The sequence below is a fragment of the Stegodyphus dumicola genome, chromosome 2 (genome assembly GCF_044657685.1).
Source record: "Stegodyphus dumicola isolate Sdum_Otavi_A_Nest chromosome 2, ASM4465768v1".
In the NCBI taxonomy this organism is placed as follows: domain Eukaryota; kingdom Metazoa; phylum Arthropoda; class Arachnida; order Araneae; family Eresidae; genus Stegodyphus; species Stegodyphus dumicola.
In genome coordinates this window covers 101,881,069-101,905,642 of record NC_140769.1, presented here as the reverse complement: position 1 = coordinate 101,905,642, position 24,574 = coordinate 101,881,069, and the positions used below count along the sequence as shown (strand labels likewise).

Sequence of the window (24,574 nt, the reverse complement as noted above, 5' to 3'; positions counted from 1 at the left end):
AGGAAAACAGCTTTTAAGATTATATAAATACCTCTTTTGAAAATATATGAAAGAAGTATGTTGCCATTCCGGAAAGCAAAATGTGTTTATTTGTCTTCGGAATTTAATAAAGAAACTAAAGGATTTTAATAGAAACATGTTACCACTGGCCAAATTAAAATATTTTTAAGTTTGTTATTATTCAGCAAAGCGTAAGATTTTAAATTTTTTCTTTCAAATTTACTGAAATTAACTTATTATTAATGAACAAACTGAACGATTAAAAAGCAAAGACTCATTTCAGTTATTATTAATTATTAGCTGGAACTGTGATATTACACTAGCTGTACTCAAATTCATAAATATATTTAAATTTCTTAGTGACCTTAATTTATTATAAGCTTTTTCAATATTATTATTAAAATTCTAAATTACAATCAATGGCTCATAATTTTTTTCACTTTCACTGTTTATTGCTTTACTGTTTTATATTGTTACCTGACATATTTATGGATTATTTAGCATTTCTTCGCATTTAACATTTTTTGAGTAGCCATATTTTTTCATTGTTACAAAGATGCATATTAAAAACTTTAGAATTCTACATTCTTAAAATTGTAAAATATCTTTCTACAAATGTACAATTTATTCTGCATTTACTAGCAATGCACATTGAATTCTTATAATTATGATTTTAAATATATTTTGGTATTATCTTAATTCAATCTGGTGGCAAATAAAGCCATATTATTTAAAATCATAAAAGGCAGTGCTATGATATTATTCGTATTTATTTTTCTCTTGATTATTTATCATCTAACTATAATCTATAATATGTACCATATAAGTTAACCCTATATGTGTAAGTGAATATATTTATTTTTCTCATTTCATTTTATTATATTTTTGGACTTGCCAGAGCTTATAGCTAGCTCAACTACACTAAGTTTCTCTCTAGTGCTTCATCAGCTTAGAGCTTCGTTTTTCTCCCTGGTAAGTAGCAAATATTCAGAAGTGCTCAAAATTTTCAAACGAAACATCGCAATCTTCTTAAACTGTTTTTCACAATAATTTAGCATCTGTAATACATCATTTAATAGAAGACATATTTACCCTCTTAGGAGACATAATATATTATGAAGACATATAAATTTCACACTATGACATGCGAATTTACCGATAAGGTGATTTTCAATTTCTTTCTCTCTCGCTCTAAAATTAGATCCTTTCTCATTTTTTTTAACTACGTTTAACATGGGCTTTTTATTTATTTATTTTTTGTCCTATCTTTTTTTTATCTGGCCTTTAAAATTCGTATAAAAATACGAAGTTTACTTTCTCTGAAATGTGAAATTGCTGTATACCTTTCAATCGCACCTAGGCTTGAGTTTTCGCCCTGTGGGCGGAAAGACTAAATAGGGCGGAGTGGAGATCTGTTATGTTCTTAGATGAGGGCCATTTTTGTCTTGATTGCCAGTGATAGTGGTATGTCGGTTAGAAGGAGGTCAGGTGAGCGCTTAAAACCAAGCTGTGTGCTACGTAGACACATTACGTGTATATCAGAAGTTATTATGGGAAGCAATTTCCTGTGACATCCCTTGACAGCAAATATGTGCATCAGGCAGGTGATTGTACCAGTTTTACTGCCATTCTTGAGCAATATTCTAGATGGCATTTTACAACAGGATAACGTTCGTTTCCACCCAGTGCTTTCCAGAGAACACCAGGGACAAGGTGTTCCCAGACCTGGATTAACCTTTTCAAGACCACAACTGCCCGAAACAGCCGAAATTACGATGTCGTTCTCTTTCGTTTCCCTAAAATATGCAGTAGTATATGCAGTTTCCCCAAATGCATTTTATCAGTTGATTGCAGACAGTGTGTCCTAAAAGGATTTATTATGGTTTCTTATCTTTATTTGTTAGGAAGTAGAAAGGATGGCATTAAAAATTTTCACACCTTTTTGTGCATTAATAAATGGGGAGGGGAGGAAATTGCTGTGAATATCGAAAGGCATTTCAGGCGTTTCGTTATTTTAAGCCCCATATAGGTTAGCGAAAGCTTCGGTTATCAAAGTCCTACACGTTTATAATGCCGCAATCCTTGGAAGCCATCCAAGAGGGCATAACCAGCCTTGTCAACCCAAGGGGACCCCCAAGGACAACCTTCGATATCAAACCATATAATATCCCCACGACCAAGGGGCAGAACAGACGGTACCAATATAGTCCACGCTACCACCAAATAAACGGTTCTAGTCTCTGTGAAGACCGGTTATTGACACCAGAAGTCGAGTCTGTCTAAGTACAGGTCCTAACTGGAATGCTAGGAGTTACCCCCTAGTCGATCTGCCGGCGTGCTCCACAGAGTGTCCGCATGTCGCCTTGGCCTGAGAAAACACTCGATCTTTCTCCCAGCGAGCACATATGGGACATAACTGGGAGGCAAATCCAGCGTCCTCCACAACCAGCTCGGAATATTGCTTATTTGAGTAACGAAGGGCAACAACCATAGAATGTAATCCAAAAAAATGATATACGCCATCTGTACGACACAGTGCATGCTTTATATTCAGTATTATGGCGAATACAGTGGTTATGAATGTACCAGCATTTCGCATTTCAAATTGTTCTTATCATGCATACTTTAGCGTATGATCTTGAAATATTAATCAAAGAAATATGTTACCTAGACAAATGTTTTGTTTAGATTTCCTTTGAACTAATCTCTTCTTGGTGTTGTGATTTCATTTTTCATCTGTGTATTTAACATTAGCGAAATTTTAGATAATTCGCAAAATTAATCTCCGAAATTTGTAGCGCCGTAAAGTTACTGCCTTATTTGTCATCCATTTAGCTCTGAAAATGTCGCTACTGTGGGAAATTTGTAACCCCCCCCCAACGGTTAGATACTTTGCTAGCTAAGCATTTGTCAGGAGTGGCCAAACTCATCAGTCATTTAGCAGTCTTATCACCAAGAAAGTTACTCAAAGTGCACCAGGCTGGACGACCAAATTATATCTACAGGAGGAGGGGAGAACTCAGTCTCAGTCCTGATAAAAAGCATTTTGAGGAACAGGCCCAAAGATCTACTTCTCTTCTCCTAACAGCAATCTCTCAAGAGGACTTTCTAATCGATTTTTAGTTCCCAATGCTATACTAAACACTCGCAGACATTTATGCCTTCTGCGGATTTCGAACTCGGGACTAGGACTATGGCAGTCGACTTTTTGCAACTATGCTAATAGAGCGGCTAAAGGTATTTAAATTATATTTCATAAGCCTTCGAGCGTAGTCTGGTCTTAGCTTGATCATCAAGACCAGTATCATTTAGAACCTTCAAGTTTGGTAGCACCTAGTCTATACTTGATCACCTGTAGTAAAGTTCAGATGTTTTACATGTTTAATACAATCCTACTCAACAAAGCATAAGATCTACAGTTTACCTTTAAAATACACTGACTACCAATAAGTATTTGGACTCCTATGCAAATGACGATATCTGCGGCCCTAAGGTACATCACGGACTCCGCAGGTATATATCGTGTAGGAAACAGCATCGGCTTTAGTCGCATGCAAGATGCCTCGCAGTTTGGAGCTCTGATTTCGAGAAAGGTATAATTATCGGGTATCACAAATGTGGCCGATCCTTAAGGGACATATCTAGGATCTGAAGTACCCAAAATCCACAGTGGCCTGTGTGATTAAGAAGTGGAAGGTGTAGGATTACTTGCCTATCGAGAACCTCTGGGACGAATTGCATCGCCGAATTCAGGGGTGCTCTACCCGTGCAAAATCGGTGAAGGAACTTCTATGTCTTCTCCAAGCCAAGTGGAAGAAAATAGCTGTCATACAAAGACTTGTGGAAAGTATGCCCCGCAGGGTCCACGCTGTAATTACCTCTCGTGGAGGCTCTACCAACTATTGATTTTAAATAAAGTTAGTTTTTCTTTTCTATCACCAGTTGTCCAAATACTTATTGGTAGTTAGTGTATAATCAATGTGTTATTGATTACAAAACTGAGTGATTTAAAAGAAATGCCTATATTAAAAATTTAATCTTAATTTTATTATTTTATTAACGTATCTAATTGAGGTTATTAGCTGAATATCCAATCTGTAACATTTATGACTATTTATAGTTTTATTATAATTAATAACAGATAGTTTAATACCATATGTTTACATAACTCGAAGAGAATTTCTTATGTAATATTTGACATTTTTAATTTTAAAAAATGTTTTAAAAATATGTAATGGTTTGAAGTGTATTTGAATGTTTGAAATTTTTAATTCTTCGAAGTAACTAATCCAGTATAAAATGTTGGACTGGATTTCTTGTCTTTTTCTGTCTTTATAAGTGATTTTTTTTTTTTTTTTTTTTTTTTTTTTTTTTTTTTTCAGAAGAGAGAGCTTGCTAAAAGGTTTGTGGAGGCTGTTAAAACTAATGACGTTAACACTGTGAAACAAGTTTTGAATGAAGGTTTGAATTCAGATTACAGATTCGCCAAGGGTGGGACACTCCTGACACTGTCTATATACTACCGAAGACCTGAAATAGGTAATTTTAGCTACGACATTTCATGTTTGATTAGTAATAATCTTAGAGAACTGTTAAAAATGAAATTAATTGTAAAAGTAACTAAGTAAAAAGTAATTGAAAAAGTGGATATGTTTTAGAAATTTCTTTGTTATAAATGTCACACATAAAGATTTGAAGGCAATGAAACGTGTTATCTTTATTTCTTCAGAAGTATTTATTTCCCCAGAATTCGTGTGTAATAATATACCAAAGGGTGTAAGCTCTTTTTTTACTTGGAAATGTTCAGTAATTAATGTTCTTACCTCTCCTGTCTAAATACTTATGCCATCGGATTTTATTCATGCCGACAGAGTTTAACAGTAAATAATAATTTTAAAAAACTCTGCACGTAATCTTACCGTTACAAAATCAGGAATGGAGAATGTAATATACTCAATAAAAAGAAGAAAGTCTGCTCCAAATACACTTATACAACTAAAAAAAAAATATCATAACATTTTGATCTAAACAATTTTTTAAAATAACAAAATCTTGTGGACATCAGATTTAACAATAAATGCAAACTGAAAATGCTATTAAAATCTTACAAGTCTGCAAGTTCATTTTTCTGTAAACATATTGTAAGGAATGATCTGATTTTTTCTAGAAATAACTGAAAGAGATCACAGTTCTGTAAAATCTTTGCTTGAATATCATAATCGTAATCACAATACTTTGCAATCCTTAGCTTGAAAGTCTTTCGCAAAAATTGTTGTTCTCAATATAAAATCAAAATTTTCATTTACATATTCATGAAATTTGTATTAAAATTAATTATTTAACTCTTATAAAATAATTCATATTTTTCAATTGTAAAGCAATTTAAAATGGAATTCAGAACTAAATAAACATAGAAAATTCAGTACTATAATAAAATAAACTTTGACAAAATGGGCAAATCCTCTACAATGCAAATCAGCATGACAACTTGCTGATGGCTGTGGGATGCTTAAATACAATTACACGTAGAAGCCTTCGTTCGTTAATAAAGGTAAATGGCTTCCAGAATTGTATAATTATCAAAGTTTGCATTTATAATTTATGGCCATAAAAATCATCAAACTAGTTAAATAAAATGAGAAACAAATACACAAAAATTAAAGATATATAAAATTCTACACTGCCTTACAATAATTGGTTCATATAGTTTTGTGAATATAAAATAAGAAAATAAATAAACTGTATAATTCTATCTGTTTAAGAAAGATCTTTTACAACTTTTCAAATATAAAAATGTTTAATATGTCTGTTAATTATAACCACAAAACCACACGAAATTTCAAAATAATATAATGTAATTAATTTTTCATTCCAAACATCCACATTTGAAATAATATTACTATTAGATTTTCCCTTTTTATCGATATTTCTAATTTACTTACCACACAGCTTTCTCTTGATACAAACATTTCAACTTAAAGGGCAAATTCACATTAACGAATTAGTGTATAAATTTTCACCAATGGTTAGGGGATGCTTGTGGCAGTTACTTATAAAGGCCTTCGTTCCTTGTTTAAGGGCAACGGGCCTTTTTGAACTGCACTATTAAATTCCATAAAAAATTGACTACATGCCATTATATTAAACAATTATTAGCTACGAAAAAAATAAAAGTGGGAGCCTTCAAAATTTATCTGAGCAAATAATCATCCATACATTTTAAAATCACCTAACATAATCCCATACTACTTATGATAATTATTTTATATGTTATTACACTATTCCCTGTCGAAACATTTAATATTTTCTACAGCAATAATCAGAAACACTTTTTGTTTATCAAATTTCATAGCAGTTTTTCAAAATGACTTCATTCACTTAAAAATTCTTATCAACAATTCAAAATGTTCAACATAAATTCAAAATATAATTATTTATAATATCCTTCTCTAAAAATAGTGTTATGTATCTTAAAATTCGTTACTTAATTTTATCACACATAATTATAAAATGTTAAATCTTTTGAGAAATATTTTCATATTTTTGTAAAACTGCACGATCAAATTGCAGAAACTTTAAGCAACATGTAAATGGAAAATTTGGAGTTCACAGCATATTTAGTAATTTTGTCTCATCGGAAAATAGCCCTAAGTTCACATAATAATATGTGAACTTATTAAATTAATAATTTTGAGCTAATATTATTAAATAATATTAACTTATTAAATAATAACACTTATTATTATTATTATTATTATGTGAACTTATTAAAATAATAATTTTGCGTTTTCATCTGACGAAATGCTAAAGCGGAAATGCAAATAATAATTTTCTGTCGCACATACTTGAAAGCAAAGCAGAGATTCATGACCTTGAATCCATTATATGCTGAATCTCCTAAGCCGGGGTTCCCAAACGTTTTTAGTACGCAGCGCACTTTCAGTTTGGTTATTTTCTTTAAGGCGCCCTTGTTGCAATATTTCTGCCAAAGCCATAATCAGGCACAGAAATATAAACAACATCTTAGTGAAAAAGTATAATAATTTTAATTGAACAGAAACATAAAAATAAAGGAAACATTGTGACATGTGAGCTTCTTGATGCCCGTATAGTTTTAAAATCGCGGAAGATGATTTGAGACAGGTATTCTCCTTTTTTGCTCCACATTGATTTTCGAACGATATTTAGTCTTTATTAGAGCGACAGCTGAAAACCAAGTTTCGCGCAGATAGTACGTCGCAAAGGGAATGAGGATCTTTGAAGCTTTAGGACTTAGAGGTAGATACTAAATTTTGATTGAAATCCAAAACTTCTAATTAAATTCTCTTCATCTTGCGAATGAAAAGCATCTGAGATTCAACATAAATTTCTCTACATTATGTTCCGCAATGTATTTTGCGAACCGGACAGTGAGTTTTGAAAGGTGTTTCATGAAAAGGAACAGCAATTCCTATAGAATGAGAACTTTATTAGAAGTTGTGTACTAGTGCAACGTAGAAAAACGATCTTGAGCACCACCTTCATTCAATTGTTTTACTCACAACTTCAGCTTTCTCCTAAACAGTGAAATTTTTCCTACAAGTTTCAAGAAGTAGTGACAGACTCAAAAACAGACAGATTCCATGTAGCGACATATTCAAGAACTTTAGTTTGTGAAAAAAGCCACCCTAATATTCTAGTGTGAGCAGAAAGTTTGGTTCGGCAAAATTCTGAGCGAACGCATGGCCTTCCTCTTGCAGAAAAGTGTGAAATTCTTGATGTCGTCTGAAAGCACGAGACTGGAAGTTGTCACGCGAAAGCCATCGTGAACTGAAATAGTATAGCACAGCCGTGAGTCAGCTTCCATATCCTTGCACAGGTTTTTGAAAAAAAAAAAAAAAAAATGCTTTCAGCGGTCTAGTTTTTATGTAGTTTCCTACGTTTATGAAACATTCTAATGCCATACTTAATTGAGGACTAAGTGACTTCGATGCAAAAGGCTGCCAGTAAATAATGCAGTGGGTCTACACAGCATGCGGTGTTTTGCTGCAAATAAATGCCTGTAGTCCCGCCTAGTGATGGTAAATTGATTGAGCACTAGCACTACATACACAGATGCATTTTTTCCAATCTAAATCATTTTCCTTGGAATTCAAGATGGCGGATAAAGAGCTTGACGCGTTTTACACGTCTCTTGAAAAACATTATGATACTATCAACACAGCACTTGCATCTAAATGTAATATGAACGGTGAGCTGCGTGAACATGCTAGGACGGCTTTGGGTGAGTTAAAATCTCTTATAATTAAAAATTTTGAAATATTACAATCTGCTAATTATCGCGAAGCTTGTGTGGCAAGTTTGAAAACCTCTGTTATGAGACCTTCTTATGCTGAGGTGGTATCGCCATCTAGGGGAGAAAATGTAAACAAACAGTCAAATGATTGTAATTTGCTTGTTTCGGCAGCTGCTGGATTGGAAAACTTTACATCCCTTGATGTTAAAAAACTTTTGAAGGAAAAAATTAATCCGACAGAAAAGAAATTAGGTATAAAAAATATTAGGACGATTTCGAATAACAGAATTTTAGTGCAATGCTCTTCCTCAACTGATCGTGATAAACTAAAAGATGAAATCAACAACAAACCTGAACTAATTTCTTCTCTTTCAAGACAGAAAAATCCTGCTCTACTTATTAAAAATGTGCCAAATGAAATTGATGATAAAGATGTATTAACTGTTCTCTTTGATCAAAATCCTGACATTTTTTATGGTTATGAATGTATTAATGACACGAAATTCTGTTTTACTCTTAAAAAATTCCAAAACTCAAAGCATATCATTGTCGAAATGAAACCCGAGCTATACAGAAAATGCCTACCTTTGGGGTATTTGCATTTTGAGTGGTCGGCTTGTAAAGTAGAGGAGTTTATCATAATAAATAGATGCTTTAAATGCCTTGGCTATAATCACAAAGGAGCTAACTGCAGAAATTCTGTTGCTTGCTTCAAATGTGCAAAAGAACATAAAAGTGAGCACTGCCAAACTCAAGAAACCCAAGCTTGTGTAAATTGCATTTGTTATAATAGCAAAATCAAGGATGTTGGCAAGAAAGTTATGTCAAGCATAAGCCTTTCTCGGAAAATTGTCCTTCTCACATTTTTATGAAGAATAGAATAATTTCTCAAATTAATTATGGCTAACTTTCCCATTTCTGTTCTTAAAATTATTTAACTTAATCTTCATCGTTCAAAAATGGCTACTCAGCAGACTTGTGTACAGACTTGTGTTCATGCAGTTTCGAGGGAGTGCAAAATGTCGAACATTTGTTGTTCTATTGTTTAAAGCTCAAGGAAGGACGAAAGGAACTCATTTCTAAGTTAAACTCTGTGAATATTACATTTCCTTCCCCTCTTCATGTTTTTGTCCAACATAAAATGGCTTTCTCTTTTTTCTGTAAATTTATCTCTTACGTATCATCTGTGAATTTGTAAGTTTATTTTATTTTGTTTGTGTTGTTGTATTTTTTTTTTTTTTTACTTACCTCTGTAAGCCTTGTGTAATACTATGTGGTGCGCAAGGATTTAAAATTTTCAATTAAAAAAAAAAAAAAACATTTTCCTTTACAAATTTGTGAAGCATTTCGAATAAGCCTTTGCATTTCCAATGATGCTCCTTCAGAACAGAAGATCATCGACATTACCATCCAGGAAGCGTACATAATGTATAAGATTTGCATCTTTATTACTGCCAGTAGCCTCATTTAATTGCGGACCGAATTCATTTTGTTTCATTTTCTCTATCAACTGATCATTGAGATTCTAAGCTATACACTGAATTCTTTGTACATACGAGCTATACATTGAATTTTAATATTGTTATTGCATACAGGTACCTTAGAAATGAGTTTCTGTACCATAATATTAACTATGTCGCTAGCAGCTCTTCTGGGATAGTGTGCGGTTTTTTTCACTTCATCACTCTGTGAGCTACCTTGAAAGATGCTATCTGTTACTCGGAATTGACACTTGTTTTTGTAAATCCTGAAACCTCCTACCAAGAAAAAAAATTGCAAGATTAATCGAACAATTAAGAGTGAATGGTCTCAAGATGTTCCTTTAGCTTACTTAGGTGCATACATCTGCCATCGTTGTATTTCATCGTTATTTACATCTACTGAAGTATAAAAGCAAAATCAAAGTAACTTTCCCTGTAATTACGCTGTTTTCGCCTCTTTTATTCTACGGCAGTTTCGAAGCCTTGTCACTCAAACTTGAACCATCGTTACTATCAGCTTTCTTGTTTAGTAAGAATTTTTTCATTTTGTGAAATATCGGTATGTATTCATCTATTTATTTCAATATTTCATGAATTTTTTTCCCGTAGACTTACATATAAGGTTGTATGATCTTCCCCATCCGTTGCTGAGTTTGATACTGACGGTCGCAAGCGGAAAAACGAAGCTCCAACAGATGCCACTGCTATGAAGCTAAATACTGCAGTCTTGTGACAGGAAGTGATAGGTGCAAAAACATATGAGAATAATCGAGTACAATCTGACGAAACAACATAAAATTATTGAAAACTGAAAGAACTAAGTGACAGAATAGAATAGCACTTTAAAAAACGATATTGAGAGTAAGAAGGACTTAAAATTATGTATTAAAATTTCGGTCAGTCAAGATTAAAAGGAAAAATAAAAATGTTAAAAATAAAATTTTATTTTTTAAAATTATAATGTAATTTTAATAAAAGTATAATTAATAAAAAAATCCAGCCGAGCTTTCAACACAAGTCTTGTTTCTTCGTGTTCCCGGCGTCCTTGGCCTTACATCACGGCTCCCCAGGACGGTGCATACTTTGGGAACCCCTGTCCTAAGCGGTAATTCACTGATGATTTAAAACCTTTTTTTCCTTCTAAATATTGCTGAGGTGTCCGAAATACTAAAGCCAATACTACTTTTCACGAGACGTTCGAACTTTTGTATTTTGGATTTGCAAATGAACGAACACACTTATTTGACTTTTGTAGATATTATTTTACAGAAATCCAACTGAGGAATAAATATTCTAATGAGCTTAGTAGCACGTTATACAATTCTAATCGACTAAAAATTGTAATGAAAGCAAAATTTAGAAGTACTGAAATGTAACATAAAAAAATAAGTAAATCAGGTTTCTAATTTAATTTATTAATCGCTTTTTAATTCGGGTATTTAGTTTCTCTATTCTATAAATAACATTTGTGGACTTCGCCATTTCTAGATTAATCGATGCCACAAGGCCTTGCGTAACGCTGATGACGTAGTCAATTGGGAACCTAAACTCTGAGAACTGAAACTTTTCTAACCTAAACCAAAACCTTTCTCTTCGTGAGCTTCCATATTGGATAACGGCACAGTGAAGCTTCTCTCTGTCTGCTGCTTGGATGCAATTTCCTTGGGCTCTCTTTCGATGGACATTATTGTGGACACTAAGTAATCATTGCCATTGATTGGAAATTAGTTGAATTTTCAAGGGGAACAAACCAACTCCCGTTCAATGAACAATAATTAAGAAATAAATACGAAGGTGTTTCGTCCTTTACTCGAGCAATAAGGCGATCCCAAACCGGCAATTCAAGTCAGGCTAAACATTTTCATGAATAGAAGGGATTAAGAACCAATGCAGAGATTCAAAGAACTCATTCCGATTAAGTATTTTAGCTAATTCAATTTTGACTGAAAAGCAATTTCTGCAGTAAATGTGATATTACTTGAGTAAGCATTCCCCGACACCCTCGTGTTTATGCATTTGAGTTCAATATTATTTGTAAAAATTAAGCATTGGAAATTGTCATTATGAAACATAATTCAAAGTAGTTGAAATAAACATTTGAAAATTACAAAATATAAGAAAATAATGCAATCTTTGTAAAAACAAATCAAAAAATAAAAAATATGTAGAATAAGAAAAGTGAATGTACATGAAGATATAAAGGCCAGAAAAAGCATTAATTAACTTACGTTCCTTCTAGTTGGGAGTGGGCAAAGTGTTTTCTTCGAGTCTGACTCAGAAGGGTTGTGTTCAGAAAAATTCTTTAGCGGCAGCGGGGGCTTTGAATTATATCAGTCGGGAAGACTTGTATGAAGTAATTTATGGTGTGGGAGAGACTAGGAATTCTTGAGGGCCGTATGCTGTGGAGCTCTTATTTGAGTGAAACCGTCTTTTAAAATTTTTGAAAATACTAGTGAATGGCAATTAATTAATTTCTGGCTAATTGTCGTGTTGTAACGATGAAGAATTTAAGAAAAAAGGAATTTACACTGTCAAAGAGCTATTTGACAGACTAAAGATTATGAAATAGGCCCATTTTTTTAGTAAGAGCATAGTAACAGCATAAGTCTGAAGACAATTAGCTTTTTACATTATATACAGCTTAGTAATTACACTATGTAAAAATCCTTCAACTGATAGTCATCCAACTTATACCACCTTCTCAGGTTTAGGAACAAATTATCATATCCCTATCAGTTAAATGATTTAGAGTGAGTATTTGAGTTTATATATATATATACTTCAAATAATCTCAGTTTGTGTTTAAAGAAAAATAAATTTATAGTGGAAACTAAATAAAGCATTGAGAATTTGATTATAGTCAACTTCGAAAGACATACTGTAATGTTTTGGAAGGCCAAACGTCGTGCAAATATTTTGTTAGCCTAAGGCAATCCTAGCAAGAATTCTTAAAGCGCGGGTTTTGTTTCGTCTGCAGGAAAAGTTGTTGATTTTAACTCAGAAACTTTCTCCTTAAAAGTGTATAATTCATTATATTTTTTCGACAAAATTCGTTTAAAATTTGCATAAGTGAAGATTGCAATTTTACTGAAAAACTGAAGACGTGTTTTTGATAAAACATTGATATTATTCGAAACAAAACAATATGGACTACGAGTACTTGTTTCATTTAGAAATATAAAATCTTAAAAAGGATGAACTGCTAAATAAGTGGGAATATGAAACTAAAATTATTCATATCTACCTATGTTTGGCAATGCAGTCCTGTTTTAGATATCTTACGAAATTTTAAATTTCATCAGAAAGTTCGCTGTTGGCTATCAAAAATCCCACGATTAACTTGTAGATTATCAATAGAATATCAACAGCGAATTCTTTTACTTTTGTAAAACCTTTAAATGTACCGTAATTTTAAAATTTCATCAGAAAGTTCGCTGTTGGGTATCAAAAATCCCACGATTAATTTGTAGATTATCAATAGAATATCAAAAGCGAATTCTTTTACTTTTGTAAAACCTTTAAATGTACCGTAATTTTAAAATTTCATCAGAAAGTTCGCTGTTGGGTATCAAAAATCCCACGATTAATTTGTAGATTATCAATAGAATATCAACAGCGAATTCTTTTACTTTTATAAAACCTGTAAATGTACCTGTAAATTTATACATTACGCACGACGTCCCGACAGTGTATTTTCCGTCTGAGGGACCGACAGTATCAAAGTTGAAAAATAAATGTTGTAATTTCAATTAAATTTATTAAAAATATAAAGCTTGTTTATTTTATTAAAAATTTCTTATGTTTTATGAGTTTTTTTGGCACAGTAAGGTAAAAGATACAATATTTGGCTGAATACGTTTTGGATCAAACATTTTGGTCACTGCTTTCCTTTAAGCACCTTATGCCACAACTATTATCGTCACGTTCCATTGCCTGGTCTAATAAATTAGCATTTTCCAATATGACAACCTAAATACTTGGCAATATCGACGCTTGGATAGCAAAAATAATTCACTCGACATATCATTATCTCCTCCTTTTCCGAACATTTTCGGTCTTATAGGCAACAAATACTTTCAAAAACTAAACAAAATTTTCAATTCTCAAATCGTCTGTATACTTCCATGGCTTTTTTCTAACTAATTGTTTGTAGGAGGTCGTCTTTTTGCCGTTCGTGTATTTGTACGTTAGCTGCGCCATTGTCCCAGTCTGGGAAAGTAGTCTGTGACTTCCGTTAAATATATATATGTAAGATAAAAATATATGAATCAAAATTATAGATTAAACTATAAACATTAATTCTTCCTCTCTATTCTAAAATCGTAATAACTTCTTTGCATTGCGTCATTTCTGGATCACTCTGTGATCGGCGCGGCTCTGATGGCGTAATCATTGGGAACTGAAACTGTCCTTGTAAACCAAAACTTTTCTCTTCGCGTGCCTCCATCTTGCATAACTACGCACTTCAGCTTTTGCCCTCTACTCTGCTAAGATGTAATTTCGCTGGCTTGCTTTCTATCTTAACAATATATAAAAATGTAAATCTTCTGTGGAAAGGCACGACTAGAGTGCCAAGTGATTGTGGCCACAAATATCAATTGGAAATAAAAATGGAATTAAAACTGCCTCGACTGCCAAGTTCTTTAGATGTTACCAAGTTAGCATTACTAGCATACTACGCAATCAAAATCTTCTTCAATATGGGTCTAATCACGCATCGACTCTGCTCCGGCTTTTCCTTTCCTTGTGCTTTTAATATTACATATATATATGTGTGTATGTATTTATAAGGAATATATATATATGAGTATATATGCATTTATAAGATATAAAGGAAAATATAGGAATATATATATATATATGTATTTATAAGATAAAACAAAATACGATGGCTGCTTTAAGAAATAATTGGTGACCTTAAAATTAACGATTCTAAATTTTATATATTCCCTCTAAATTCATCTGTTCTCCCAAATTCGAGATCTTTCCATGTTACATAACACTGCTTGAAAAAGGTAATTAAAACTAAAATTAACCAATCACAGCTTAGATTACTTTCTACGACTATTAGGCATAAATAACTCTTTGCAAAAAACTACCCCATTCCTGTTCCTAGCTTCTACCCTGCAAACAACTCTGCGCCGCTTATACTATCCTATCCAAAATGCTTACGTGATACTTTTAAAACCCGTGTACGTGGAAATTATTGTGTTCTCACTATTATTTAAAAATATCTTGTCTGCAAAAGGATGATTTTTGGTATGTGTATGTGCGAAAATAAAAATCGGTGATTTGTCGACATCCAGGCTATAAGGAATCTAAAACTTTAAGCAATTTTTTTAACAAACTCAAAATTCAATTTCAAAGAGAGCAATGGCAACACTGTACGGGGAAAAAATATCTTCAGCGCGGGAGAGACGCTGTATCGGAAATTCTAAAGGTGTACCTTTTTAAAATTATTTTATGATATTGTTGTTGAATTGAATTTTAATTACGAAGAACATGACATTTAATAAATAATGGTAACCCACAAAACGTTAAAAAAAAGCCGCTTTGAACGTAATATAAAATCCCAGAGGACGTTAGCGCAGAAGGGCTATTCATTTCGTTTTGGCTATTTTGCGTTGATTCACTATAAACAGCGAATTACTTTTTAAATTATTGACACCAAATATTAGAGCCGTGTGTTATATTTAAAGAAGTTAAATAATTCAGAATCTGCATAAATGTATATATGTTTATCGCCTTGTGATAAAACAACGGTACTTAGAGTCATCGAATTCTGAATAACGTACATCACCACACGAATATGGGCATTTGGAAGCCCAAATTTGGAACTTGTTTTATTATCTATTTCATATTTTGCAAAGCATTTCTGAGTTTTTGATTAAGAAACTAAACGATTTCAAAGCGAGCAGTGGCAACACTGTTGAAAAAACATTTTTATTTCCTGCGCGCGGGACTGTGGATCGGAATTTCTAAAGATATGCTCTTTTAAATATTTTCTGATATTGCTGTTGAATTCAATTTTATGGTTTTAAGTGTGAAGAGCAGGATATTTAATAAATAAAGTTCGTTCATGTTAAAAAGTGTTACCTGTTCTTAAGTGTACTCTTCTACCTGCTCTTAAGTATTGCCGTACTTGTTCTTCGCAGGTAACACTTACCGTCCATGTAAGTGTTACCTGCAAAGAACATGATATTTAATAAATAAAGGAACATAATATTTAATAAATGGGAAATGCCCCTTTGGGCATAACAGAATCTAAAAGTTTTAATTTTTTTTTTTTTTTTTTAAGTTTAATTTTCTAAAAAACTTTTAGATCTCTTTTGGTAAATCATATTTGAATACAAATTTGTATTTCGGAAGCTAAATTTCTGAAGTTCTCTTTTGTTTTCAGCAAAGGTTTTACTAAGTGCAGGTGCAGACGTAGATGCCGAAAATCAGTACCGAGAAAGTCCACTTTACCTAGCTGCCGAAATTCCAGATGTTGAGTTAATAAAGTTGCTGCTAGACCATGGAGCAAAGGTCACGATTAGAGATGGAAATTCACCTCTACACCAGGCTTGCTCGAAAAGTTGTTCAGGTAACATTAAAACGGTTATTGAATATATTTACTTTTTTATCGTTATATACATTACAAAATTGCATATTTTATTGCACGAGTATGAATACATGAAGTTATTGTTGAATCTCATTATCATTACTTATAGGTTATTTTCGTAGTGAAACCGGTATTTGTACCGTAATTAAGAATGATATTTTCGAAATCCTTTGACCTAAAAATACTAAAAATTTATATTTAAAGAGCGTTCGAGACAAAAGTGAAACAATTTCAATAGTTAAATTTGTGAGATTTATTTTAGGTAATATTTTTTTACGTTAATTATTTCCCATAATTTCCAGTTCTTCTGTCGTCCTGAACAGAGTGCATATCAGGTGCAGCTCAGATAGCCAGCGAATATCTAATTTGCTAAGAGAGAGAGCTTGTGCAATGCATCAAACAAATGTTTATTTCGCGAGCCATCCATCCATATGTCGATCAGGATTTTGGTGAGTGTTTTCATGTATTCGTTAGTAAGTGCGAACAAAGCAATAAGTTAAAAAGACAAAAAAAGTTTTATTAGCAGGAGTCAGTAAACTGAGAGAAGAGTGAGAGTATGGATCAAGGATAATGGGACAGCATCCCCAAGGTACCTTATTTGTTTTTATTCCCTTTCTTCTCTTCACCTTTCAAACAATATTACCAGCTGTGACAAATTAGTTATCAAAACTCTTATTAACTGTCAGTTCGTTTAGAAATAGAGGAACCGATATCTGCTTTGCTTATGTGCGTGCTCATCCCGGTTTTTATGGAAATGAAAGAGCTGATTTCTTAGCTAAAGATGCCTTAAACTTACCCATTGATGTCAACATTTGTATTCCAAAGAGATATTGGAAATCCTTTCATTATAAGAAGCTTTTATTTAAGTGGAATGAGGAATATATTTTATCTTGTAATGCTGAGATCAAAAAGTTCATTCCTTCTATTTATCACAGACTGCATTCCGAGTCTTTCCTCTTTATTCATTTTAAAGTTTCTCAGTTTTTATCTGGTCACGGTAAATTTGCAAGTTACCTGTTTCGTTTTAATCTAAGATGAAAGAATTTGTGAATGTTCAAAAGGAGTACCTCAGGATGTGGAACATTTGATTTTCTCATGCCCTACATTTGATGGCCCCATATTATGTGTGGAGAAAGATTGGAAAATGTTCGGAGTGACTTAGCCAGTGAACTTATCTGTTTTCGTAAAGTACAGACTGCTGTTCTCTGCTTTTGTTAGTTTTATTTATGCATGCAACTTTTAATGTTTTAGTTAACTTACTTCTGTAAACCCCGTGTTGTACATTTGTGGTGCACGGGGAGTCTATATGTGTTCAGATAAAATAAAAAAAACCTCTGGTGAGACGTTAAAAATCTCAATTCCCCCTTTATTTTGGTCAGTAGTGTAATAAAGCATTAACTAATTTTATTTTATTTTATTTTGCATTAACTAATTTGCGTCTCGGTTGGAGACGATCTAAGTAGAAATGGAAAGGAAAGGCAAGATATTGTTGCGTGCGTACGAGCTCGTAATGGATTAAATGCACCCAGAACTCATGAAAGCTTGATAAAATTTGCTTTCAATAGCGAAATACTTTACAGTTTTGAAATTTTCCACAAATATACGCGTACAGCTCTTCTCTTTATGACACAGCACAATCAGTAGATCAGTAGCTAGCACTTCAAAATCCCAAAAACGTTAAACGCAACGCAATGCAAAGTGCATACAAAAGATACTACAGTTTCACATACAATTTCACTAAAAGTATTTACATATATATATACAAAATTTGTAACAGTATTAAGATAAATGGTTAATTAACATAAAACCCTACAGGCTTTACTGGTACATTTAACATAAAACAAACTTAAGTAACCAGCCTTTGCTACGCAACGGAAATCAGTAAACTTCTATTTAAATGTTCGAACAATTCGATATATCAGAATGGCACAACGGCCGGCTAATCACAATGGAATAAACATGAACTGACATCCAGTCCACCGTTTCGCTGATTTAATTGCACATTCAGGCATGCGCAGCATTACCTTCCTTAACTGATATGAATGAAGATAGCGTCTTTTAAGATCTATCGCAATGATATTAGGGATACATATGCCATCGTCTGAACCCTGTCCTCTTTCTATTACCCTCAAAACAGCATTTTATATTGTGCTTAACATACAGTTTTTAAGGATGACTAAGAAATGAAGGAGCACTTTATTTCTTACTCATGTGTTGCAGATAAAGTTAAAATCGCAAAATACTTAATTTTTAGTAAGAGTGACAGTATACTCTAATGATGCTTTTAGATGGTGGTATAGCTATCAGAACTGACATAGTCATAACAGTCATTAGCTTGGGTCACATTAGTGGAACAGAATTTAAATTTGATCAGAAAAAGCAAAGTTATGCATACGTGAATGTGCAGCTGGTTAAAGAAAATCGTTGACCGGACGTCAATTCGTGTTTACTACATTATAACTATTTGGTTCTTATATCAGATTGACAAAAAATTCAACAATTATGCTCCTATACAAGTTTCTGTGACGAAGCAATGGTTCATTGTCAACAGCGGAGGTTCGGCTACGCGTAACATACCGTAGCATAATTAAGATACACGCCTAACAAATATTAATTTAGAAGTCAAACAAAAAAAATAAGCCTTATATTTTCAAATTCAAAAAAACATTTTTTCATTTGCGCTTTTGAAGCTGAGGATGATGGTTCGGTAAAACTATCGAAACTAGTCCTGTGAAAATTTGAAAATATAACGCTGATTTTTGTTGTTTGACTTCAAAATTAATACTGTAGCATATTGCGGTTATTAGAGTTTTCTTCTTAATGCTCTTTAATGATCAATAAGTTTCCCATTGATTTGTTAATGATGCAGTATACAATGCACTGTATTATGCAGCATATTTTATTATTAGTTTAGTTAACATTCCTCATGTCTTATTTTGCATAATTTATAAGAAACTTTCATATTCCTCAATTAATGCCTTAGTGCTGTGATTGTAAGCACTTGATTAATCGGAAGGTCCTGAGTTGAAATCCCGACGACGGCATTGACAATTTTCCTCTTTCAAGCTCTAAAAATAATAATTGATTTTGCAAATTTATCAATTAAATTAAACCTTCTTATGTATTTATACGAATATGCTATTTACCTAGTGTTCATTATTATCTATGTTAAGTCGTGGAACATGCTACCCGTGCATGACAATATAATATTGTATATTTTCATTTATACAGATTTCTTTTCCATAAAGTAGCATATGTTTAAATTTAGAAAAAAGATTTATCCTGGCATCGGTTCGTCGCATTTGAGAGGCAACTGAGAGCTGTTGGGTCAGTGTATAAGTTTGTACCGTTTTCCACTGAGTTACCGTTTTTACCATAGTCATATTATAAAACAATGCAGTCCACAATAACAAGACAGTAATACGTTACATCATAAATCAGCAATCACTCACTCACTCTGTCAGTGATGTAATCACCATCTTTGTCAATCATCCTTGCCAGCGTTTAAGTAGGAGTTCAATGCCTCTTCTGTAGAACTGCTGTAGTTTCGAATTGAAGAAATCTGTTAGCCAGTTGCTAAGAGAAGTTTTGCCATGAAACTAGCCCTTGAATGTGTAGATTCTTCTTGTATGTTCATACACTGTAGACCCTACTGAAAAGACTAAATAGCGAATTCTCGCTAGGTCTTGGAAGAACAGATGACTGCAAAAGAAGGTATAAATAACCTTTTTGTTTGAACTAAACATAAACGCATTCACTCGGTGCTCACGATCTACCACCGCTTGTGGCTGAGTAAATTGATCAGAAAATAAAATGTAGAAGCGACAATAAAAGTAAAGATTATCTACACGAATGGCTCTTTCTTTATCTAAACCGCTAAATCGGCTGCACACAGGAAAGCCGAACCTAGAATATCAATATAATCTATAGAGAGTGGCTAAACACCAGCTATTCACATACAAAGCTACTACTTCAAGCACGCGACATAAACTCAACTAACTTTCCTCCTCGAACTCTGCTTAAAACTGTGCTTAAATACTGATTCCGAACTCACTTAGATTTTAAATTTATTTTCTGCAGGAAACTGAAATCAGAAGGGAAAGGAAAGCTTCTGAAACTAAAATAATTAGTTAGAATAAAATAAGTTCTTTACAAATGTTGTTAGGGAAAGATCGGTTATCAGAAGGGGCGATGGAAATGTTAAAAATGTTCACTTTGGTCTATTTGGCACTCCAAACGGGTTAGCCAAAACAAGCTGTTAGCAACACTGAAGCTCCTGTGCAGAACAATCAAGCCCTAAGCCGAACAGAAACAATTGAATGACAAAAAACGAAGGCTTCACAATGGAGCGTGCACTTACGCACCGACCCAGTACTTTTAACTTTGGAACTTCTTATACTATTACTTCCAAAAATCTAACGAAATTCTGGGATGATAATTTAAGATCCAAAATTCTAGTTCGAGTTCTCGAATAAGATTGACTGAAAATATGTAGTCTAGTAGAAGGTAGAATTAAACTTTTGAAATGAAAAAATAATCTAACAGTTTACATAAAAATTAAAAATATAATAAGAGAATCGCAAAATTCTCAGAAAATTTCTGTTTTTACAGTATTTTATAAAAATTATCTAAAATGGAGGAAAATAATCACGGAAATTCGCATAGCGATAAAATTGTGCCCTTCTGCGTGACTTTTGGAATATTTAAATAAACTAGCAGAGTAGCTTTTACTGATTATTTTTCGATGTAACTTCTGATTTAAAATTACTATGTGGGACTTTTCTATGGGCAGATAACACTCAGTTAGTCTCTGAGAGCGTTCCTCCGCGGAAATTTTAAGCTATACATTCTGAATATATATTTTTAACATACGTGAACTGCCACTGAACAGATACACTAGGTACACTTGTGATTCTGACTTATTCCTTATTTTGATATTTATTTAATTATTTTTCTTTTGACTTTGTTGAATACTTAAAACTGTTGTATGCATTATGTTGCAGAAGGAGCAAAACTGCTAATCGAGAAATCGTCGGACGACATTCTAAAGTTATGCGACATATCCGGAGACAACCCTCTTAGACTCGCTTGCAGTACGTGCACTCCAGATGTAGTGGAACTCCTTATGGCAAGAGACAATCATCCGAACACAACTTGCTTGCTAGGAAACGGTGTTCTTTTGGGTGCTTTGCGGAATACTGTGGATAACGCTCTACCTATTGTGTCTATGCTTCTTGATGCAGGTGCAACTGTAAGTAATGGAATTTTGTTCAGTCTGCACAGTAGGATGGGTAAAATTTAAATTCAACCAGAACTCACCGAGGCTTAACTCTAATAACTTTCTAAATTTTCAGGGAAATCATAACTCAGCCACAGCCTTATATAAGATGAATTTAAGTGCTTAATATAACTGAATCACAGAGTCAGTAAAAAAATTCTCTCACATTGGAGTAGGCACTTCAGAATTACTATCTTTTCTCCGGCTTGCCTCGTAATCATACAAACGACAGATGATCGATTTTCTTATTGTTTTATTTCCACACTTCATTTCTTTTTAAGGTATTTTGCTGTATAAAAAGCGCACGAATAAAGGTTGACTTGAACTAAGGTCTCAAATGATGTGCAGAAAATAATTGCTGTTTGGTGATGACGGCACATGCTACGATTACAAACAGGGGAAAGGCTTTGGTGTGCCTATTTTAAAATAGCAGCCTAAAATGCAAATTTCTTTGAGACATTAGTCAAACTGGCTTGATACTAGTTGTGGAATATGTAACTAAACCTTCCTTTCCTTTTGAATAGCAAAATACGGTTGGAAGCGTAAGTATCTGAGTAATTGATATCTCCGTTTCAAAGAGCTATCTCTTCAGACGAAGAATATTTATGGACTTTTCACATCTGTTAAGGCTGTTCGCACATATTTTAGATGATTTTCTTTGCATTTGCACAAACTGTTTATCTAAAATTTTTGTATTTTAAATATTTATTTGTCACTATCTTTCTACTCTGTTATTTCCAAGACAATAAAGCTTTTTTTAGTAGTGAAATAGGTATTTTATCCCATTCCTCTTGAACAGCTTTCCAAAGTCCAATGAGGGTTGTAGGTTGACATCTGGACAATCTGCTTTTTAAAAGCGCAAAACTCCGTACATGATACATCAGGAGATTCAATTAGGGGTACACGTGAAAGATATGGCCTTGATACACGTTTCTTGTTCCATTTTTTCCAGGAAATTAACAGTGGATTTTGACGTGGGGCGGCTTGCTTTGTCTTGATGCAGTTCTACTGATTGATGGCACTGTGGGTAACGAGAAAGTATTTCATATTCGAAAATTTGGTAGAAAATATGTTTCTGATAATACGTGGGGTTGCAGTTTTCTCCACTATTTTTAATTTGCCATTGTATAAAAAACCAGCAACAATCATAAAGCCCTTTGAAAAACTTTCTTTAGATTCTTTAAACCAGGTTCTAATATTTAAATATTTCTGATTGGTGATAATAAATGGATCTACTTCAATCACTTAAATATACCCACGATTCATCTATTGTGATAACTTTTCTACATTTCGGTCCGAATAATTGTTTCTCATAAAGAATTTTGCAGCGCGTTCTGCGTTCGGCAACATGTTTTGGAGAAAAGCGATGCACATTATGTTTTTTCGCCTTTCTAAAATTCAAATCAGCATTAGTCACTGGTTTACAGTTGTCACTGATCATTTTAATTATTAAGTCCTTTGACTTACAAGATATTATGTTAACATTAAAGTTCTTATCATTGCAACATTCCAAACATTCTGTTTTTTCTTTAAATAGGTATTTTGAACAAATTTTCTCCTGGAAGCCAAACTTTGACGTTTTCTTTTTCCTTTTTTATTGATAATATTATCTATCATTGTTTTAGATACCGAAAAACCATGGCTTTCATAACATTTTTAATAACTAAATACGAATATGTTTCTTCGGAAAGAGCACAAACATAGCCTTCCATCCATTGCTTCTTTAAAAGTGCCGTTTTGCATGAAAACAAAATTGTGAAACAGCGGATAATAATTTACACTTTAGAAAATATAGTTTCAGTTAAAAACGAATTTTCCAAGCAGGCGATTTTTTTATAGCAAAGCAAAGTCGTCTAAAAAATGTTCGAATAGCCTCTGTAATCAAGAAGGTTTTTAATAAATTAGAATCCAAAATCAGGAAGCAAATTTTTCTGACACCGAAGAATATTGTTCTAAAACTTTTGTCCTCAGCGAATCCGAGAGCGTAATGGCAAACCGCACATTGAGTTGATCAATGTTAAACGAATTTCGTTTACTGCGCATGCCCAGGGTAGAAGTTGGCGCAATTACAGCTGTGGCTCAATTTTAAAAAAAGATAAATACGGTATACGGTTGATATTGTGTTATCTGGGCGTAAACATTTCGGGATTTTAAAACGTGTCAGGTTGTATGTTGCTTCATTACTTAAAATGTAACTATCGATTGTAAAATAACAAATTTCGGTTTAAGAAGGATTCCAAAGCAAGAAAATCATTACAAAATATATTAGCTGAATGCTTATTAATTATACTTCTGAGGAATAAAAGCAATTGAGTATTTACCATGCGTACCATTTGTATTTACTTTAGCAAATTAAAGAATAAATCCAGTTTAAATTACTGAATTAAAGTCAAATAAGTGGGCTTTATTGGAATAATCAATCTATACATATAAAACAGATCAAGTATGTGGTTTGATGCCTGCTAGGCATTCAAACTGACCCTATTTCCAAATAACCGATATTAAATGTAATGTTTATGAACAAAATAAACCAAAAGGAAATGAAACAGAAGCACATTCAATAAGCACAAACAAATTTCCGTAGTATTTCAACAATTGTAAAACAGTCAAATCAACATGACTAACAGGCTTGTTGTAGGGTTGCTTATGCCGCTTAGTCTCCAGTATTTCCTCTGACGCCAACGGTACACCATTGAGCATGCACAGTAAGCGGAATTCGTTAACATTGATGAACTCAATGTGCGGTTTCCCATTACGCAACCCGAGAGAATTTCTAGAAAAAGATTCTAGATACGAAAATTAAAATCTTTGCACTTTTCCCCCATTCAGAACTACACCTAAAAATCGTGAAACGTTTTAACTCACAACTTTAGAAAGATTGTAGTTTTTATTGTAATCCATTTAAAGCAATCATATATAAGGCTAAAAAAAATAGA

At 33.1% G+C, this 24,574-nt stretch overlaps 1 protein-coding gene across 1 annotated transcript in view; it reads left to right on the top strand.

Annotated features, from left to right (window-relative positions):
* Positions 1-24,574, top strand: part of LOC118187490 (uncharacterized) — a 65,743-nt gene that overhangs the window by 22,254 nt on the left and 18,915 nt on the right. The window contains exons 2-5 of the mRNA XM_035357725.2: positions 899-972; positions 4,383-4,539; positions 16,157-16,342; positions 21,364-21,611. Coding sequence (XP_035213616.2) covers positions 21,486-21,611 — 126 coding nt within the window. The 5' untranslated portion in view covers positions 899-972; positions 4,383-4,539; positions 16,157-16,342; positions 21,364-21,485. The remainder of the gene's footprint in view (positions 1-898; positions 973-4,382; positions 4,540-16,156; positions 16,343-21,363; positions 21,612-24,574) is intronic.